This window comes from Siphateles boraxobius, unplaced genomic scaffold, assembly GCF_051911475.1.
Source record: "Siphateles boraxobius isolate OS27281-9 unplaced genomic scaffold, OSU_SipBor_1 35, whole genome shotgun sequence".
Classification (NCBI taxonomy): domain Eukaryota; kingdom Metazoa; phylum Chordata; class Actinopteri; order Cypriniformes; family Leuciscidae; genus Siphateles; species Siphateles boraxobius.
In genome coordinates this window covers 9,921,932-9,927,693 of record NW_027508975.1, presented here as the reverse complement: position 1 = coordinate 9,927,693, position 5,762 = coordinate 9,921,932, and the positions used below count along the sequence as shown (strand labels likewise).

At 43.6% G+C, this 5,762-nt stretch overlaps 1 protein-coding gene across 1 annotated transcript; it reads left to right on the top strand.

Moving 5' to 3' along the window:
• The first annotated feature begins 1,230 nt into the window (after positions 1–1,230).
• On the top strand, positions 1,231–4,877 carry LOC143702661 (ankyrin repeat and MYND domain-containing protein 2-like). The gene is made up of 3 exons (XM_077196701.1): positions 1,231–1,378; positions 4,493–4,707; positions 4,790–4,877. The coding sequence occupies exons 1-3, from the start codon at positions 1,352–1,354 to the stop codon at positions 4,875–4,877; spliced, it is 330 nt and encodes a 109-aa protein (XP_077052816.1). The 5' UTR covers positions 1,231–1,351.
• Positions 4,878–5,762: the final 885 nt, after the last annotated feature.

The window sequence follows — 5,762 nt, the reverse complement described above, 5'->3', positions numbered from 1 at the left end:
AACCTACAGACAACTTGAAGTCTTCTGGGGGCCAAAATGGTTAGAAACAGCAGCTGATAAGTGTGTTTTATCTTTTTAAACTGCATTTTTTAGCTTATCTTATAAAGAAACTGTGACTTTGATCTATTCGCATTTCCTAATTCTGTATTAAAGGAGAACTCCGGTCAATTTTAACCTTGAGCTTATTTTTTGGTAAATTTGGAGTGCTGTCAGTACAGAGAACAACGACAAAAATCGGTGTTGCCTACACCGTGTTATCCTCTTTTTAAAATTTGCACCCTGTTGATTTAAATGGGGCACGTTTTAAACCTGCTTTTAGCCTCTTAACATCCTTGATGTGTCATTACAAGTGCACAGCCATGTGAGAGATTTTATTCAGAGTGAACACGGTGAATCTTGTTACAGTAGATGTGAAAGATATGAATAAAAGTGATGTTAATTCAGCCAGCTCACATGTATTTACTTCCTGATTTCGGTCGAAGTCCACAGTAGTCGATTGTCGAGTGCACGCGCGCGATCATTGGTAACTAAGCAATGGTAATTTACCAATGATCGCGACCTTAAATGACCCATTTAAGTCAACAGGGTGCAAATTTTAAAAGGAGGATAACACAGTGTAGGCAACACCGATTTTTGTCGTTGTTCTCTGTACTGACAGCACTCCAAATTTACAAACAAATGAGCTCAATGTTAAAATTGACCGGAGTTCTCCTTTAATAACAGCTATCTGTGCAACCTAATGCCAGGACTTCCATAAAAATTCATTAAATTATATATATATATATATATATATATATATATATATATATATATATAAGGATCCTTTCGATAGAAAGCTCAAAAGAACAGCATTTATTTGAAATCAAAATCTTTTAGAAAATATAAATATCTTTATTGTCACTTTTAATGCATCCTTGGTGAATAAAATATTTTCTTTCAAAAAATCGTACTCACCCCGAATTTTTGAATGGTAGTTTATACAGTGTAAAATTTACTGAATTTCCCCAGCTCATCTGAAATAATCCTACAGGTAATGCTGAAATTACGGAGATGATATTAGATCCTGGAGCAGAGACAGATCTGGTCATCTCAGTGGGACGGACTGCAGCTCAGATGGCCGCCTTTGTGGGTGAGGGATTCATATACATATGCATGCATACTACTTATTAATGAATAATCACCTGAAGACCTAAATGCACCTTTTCCACCTTGTGCAGGTCAGCACGACTGTGTTACATTGATCCACAATTTCTTTTCTCGTGCAAGGTTGGAATACTACACCAGACCCTAGGACTTAGAGAGAGAACCTAAACTACCCCCCAAACTAGCAGGTCCCCTACACAAAATCATCATGACTACTAACCTCAATCCTATCAAGGTAGGAAGTGCCAAATGTGTTTATATAACTCAGATTTCAAGCATCAGTAAACAACCACGCTCATACAAACTGAACAATGTTAGTGGAGCATAGCAATCTATGCTTTTATAACACTGACCCATAAGATTACCATACAAGGTCACCTGACTAAGGGAAGCATCAGTTTGCACTAACCAACACCCCTCCTGCTTTTATTCCATCTAAATATATCCTTGATATTACAGAGCAACAACAGAACAGGCCATTTCAACACAGGCCTGGAATTCTACATATCTGTTATCTCTGATAAACTATCTTCATTGCATATTATGTAAAAAAAAAATGGCATGACTGAAATGCAAAAATAATCACAGGTGACTTTACAGTTGTTTGTTTTTGCTTGTTTTTTTTTTTGTGTGGGCTAAACTGTTGATCATTGTCCATTCCTTTGGCTCAAAATACATTGAATGATTGCATGTTTCAAATTACATTAATTATTTTCTCACTCAGACACAACCTTCATCAAAACTCTATATACCTAAAGTTCAATTTGCACGTTTATATGCTCTTTTCAAAACGGATAAAGTTCAAAACCCTACATAATATAAAACTGAATAAAACAGCAATTTGCTACATTTTAATTGTAATACTGTCAGGGTTGTGTGCAGGTAGCTGAAGACGAGGACACTGGATCTGCGATATAGTTGATTTATTTACAAAATTAATTTCTATAAACATACAAGAACAAAATAAAACTCCAGGACTTCAGAGACACAACCATACAAGGACGACGACCAACAAACACTGAGGGAAAACACAAGGCTTAAATGAACAGGGACTAATAGGATAATTAACAGAACACAGGTGAAGGGAATTACTAATTAAACAGACCGGGAAACACTAACAGGACTACACCAAAAATCACAAAGACAGGGGTGAACAAGATCACAAAACTGAACTAATAACAGGACTAAACCAAAATCACAGAGACAGGGGGAAACCAGATCACAAAACAGAACTAAACACATACAAAACATGACAGAACCTCCCCCTCCCTTCGCGCCATATAACATCCAAAGGGGTGGGAGGGTGGGCGCCCTGGAGGCTGACGAGGGCATGGTGGTGCAGGGACGGGAAGCCTCCAGGGCGGAGCTGGTAGCTTGGGGAACTGGGGTGGAACAGGCTGTGGGCGTGGCCACGGCGGAGCAGGCTGTGGGCGTGGCCAGGGCAGAGCTGTCGGACCCTCGGGCGTCCAGGGCGAAGATGTCGGACCCTCGGGCGTCCAGGGCGGATCTGTCGGACCCTCGGGCGTCCAGGGCGGAGCTGTCGGACCCTCGGCCGTCCAGGGCGGAGCTGTCGGACCCTCGGGCGTCCAGGGCGGAGCTGTCGGACCCTCGGGCGTCCAGGGCGGAGCTGTCGGACCCTCGGGCGTCCAGGGCGGTGAGGACCCTTCGGGTGGCCATGGCGGTGAGGACCCTTCGGGTGGGCGCCCCCCCCCAAAATTTGAATGGGGAAATTGACAGGAAAGGGGGGATCCGGCAGCAACGAGGGTCTTGGGCTGGGCAGGACCAGCGGTGAAGGAAACTCTGGGCTGGACAGGACTGGCGCAGGATCAGTGGGCTCTGGTGCAGGATCAGTGGGCTCTGGTGCATCTGGTGCAGGATCAGTGGGCTCTGGCGCAGGACTGGACGGGGCCAGCACATCATGGGACTCGGGACTGGACGGGGCAAGCACATCATGTGACTCGGGACTGGACGGGGCCAGCACATCATGGGACTCGGGACTGGACGGGGCCAGCACATCATGGGACTCGGGACTAGACGGGGCCAGCACATCATGGGACTCGGGACTGGACGGGGCCAGCACATCATGGGACTCGGGACTGGACGGGGCCAGCACATCATGGGACTCGGGACTGGACGGGGCCAGTACATCATGGGACTCGGGACTGGACGGGGCCACCACATTAATGGACTCGGGACTGGACGGGACCAGCGGCGAAGGAAACTCTGGGCTGGACGTGGAAGTACAACCTGGGACTGAAGACCGGAGAGGGAAAACTGATTTGAACGCTGATCGCACGGATTGGAGCTCCGGATCCGCCATTTTTGCCCCCAGGTAGTGATGTGACATTTGAACCGAGGCGTCGGAGCTTGTGTCGAGAAAAAATGGGCGTGCCAGATGAAGCCGCGATTCGAGGCTTGTGTTGTTAACGTGGAAATCTAGTGACTAATGACAAACGAGGCCTCAGTTTGAGGCCTCAGCAAATAGCTTATTTAAATATATACTAAATTTGAAAAAATTAAATACTATCAAAACAGTTCTATACAACAGGTGTAAACCTTCAAGTTTCATTACCTTACAAAAGGGTGTAACTGCAATAAGTTATTACAGAAATATACAATAGATCATGTAACATTCCTGCTGAAAAATTCAGCTTTAATGCAGTATAAATTCCATGTTGGTCCTGTCTGGTTTATGCAGGTTAGAGCCGGTACAGTTCTGGTCTAGCTGGTGGACCAGCATAGTCATGCTGTTTTCAAGCAAAATTGAGCTGGTGTTGCTGGACCTCAGGCCATGCTTCCCATGCTAGGGACCAGCAAAACTAGCACCCCATGCTGGTCCCATTATGCAAAACATACCTACTTGTTAGTGTTTTTAGGTCCTTATTTTATTATTTGTGTTTGTTGGGTGATAACATTTGCTAGTGTTGAGTTGATTTGAGACATGTATGAGGGGTTTTGGTAGTTAGTGAAATTAACTGCTGTGCCAAGCTGAAAGTTGGTAAGGAGAATTGTGTTTTGATAAAGTGACCTAAGTATTGAGGGTCCTAGTGATCGTAGAAACTGTTATGGGCAGCGTGTAGTTTAAAACACAGGTGGTCTAGTATAGACTTGCGTGTATGCTTAGATCCCGGATGGCATCTGTATGTGCGCTCTCTCAGCTGTCTCCCATCCAGTGATTTCTGATGAGTAAGGTGTCTCAGCGCCACACTCAGCAGGGATCAATTAACACAATCATGTAGCATGAGAACATGTTTCCTCCATGAAACGTGCATTGTAAGTAAGGCTAGTGTCTCTCTGCTATATTCACTTCCCATATTTTGGGGCACATTTTTCCATCATGCTTTTTCAGATGGTGATGCTTGTGATGGAGAACTCCTTATTGGTGGACGTGGTTGCCCTGGAGAAGTGCTACCGTGTGTTGGATCTGCTCTGCGAGCAGTGCGTGAAACAGCAGGGCAAGAATGAGGTTCTGGCCATGAAAATGCACTACATCAGCTGCGTACTGCAGAAGTGTTTGGCCTTCCTGCAGGAATGTGACGACAATTTGGACGCCCTTTTGAAGAGGTGACATCATCATTATGGTCCTTGTATCTTAGATGGTCTTGCAAATGGAGTCACAAAATGATATACTTTTCTTCTGTCCAAGACTTCTGAAAGGAAGAGATAGTGATGGCTTCCCTCAGTACCAGGAGAAATTCATCTGTGATTCTGTGATTGTATCCCTATTTCCCTAGTTTCCCTATTGTGAAGCAACCCTGCTGCAGCAGCAGGTCCAAAGCATAGCACCTGTGGAAATTATCAGTACACTTTTCTATCATAAAAAAAAACAAGCAACTTTAATTTAACAAAGGGGTCATTTAATGTGGAATCACTTATTAAATAATGAATTTTATATTTATATTTTATATATAATTTTTATTTATAAAAATATTATTATTTATATTGTTAATAATATTTGATTATTATTTGTTTATATAATATATGTACACACACACACACACACACACGTATGCATGTGTGTATGCATATATATATATATATATATACACTCACCTAAAGGATTATTAGGAACACCTGTTCAATTTCTCATTAATGCAATAATACCAATCACAGTGCAGTTGTGTTGCACAGTGCAGTTGCTTCAATGCATTTAGGGGTGTGGTCCTGGTCAAGACAATCTCCTGAACTCCAAACTGAATGTCAGAATGGGAAAGAAAGGTGATTTAAGCAATTTTGAGCGTGACATGGTTGTTGGTGCCAGACGGGCCGGTCTGAGTATTTCACAATCTGCTCAGTTACTGGGATTTTCACATACAACCATTTCTAGGGTTTACAAAGAATGGTGTGAAAAGGGATAAAAACATCCAGTATGCGGCAGTCCTGTGGGCGAAAATGCCTTGTTGATGCTAGAGGTCAGAGGAGAATGGGCCGACTGATTCAAGCTGATAGAAGAGCACCTTTGACTGAGATAACCACTCGTTACAACCGAGGTGTGCAGCAAAGCATTTGTCAAGGCACAACACGCACAACCTTGAGGCGGATGGGCTACAACAGCAGAAGACCCCACCGGGTACCACTCATCTCCACTACAAATAGGAAAAAGAGGCTACAATTTGCAA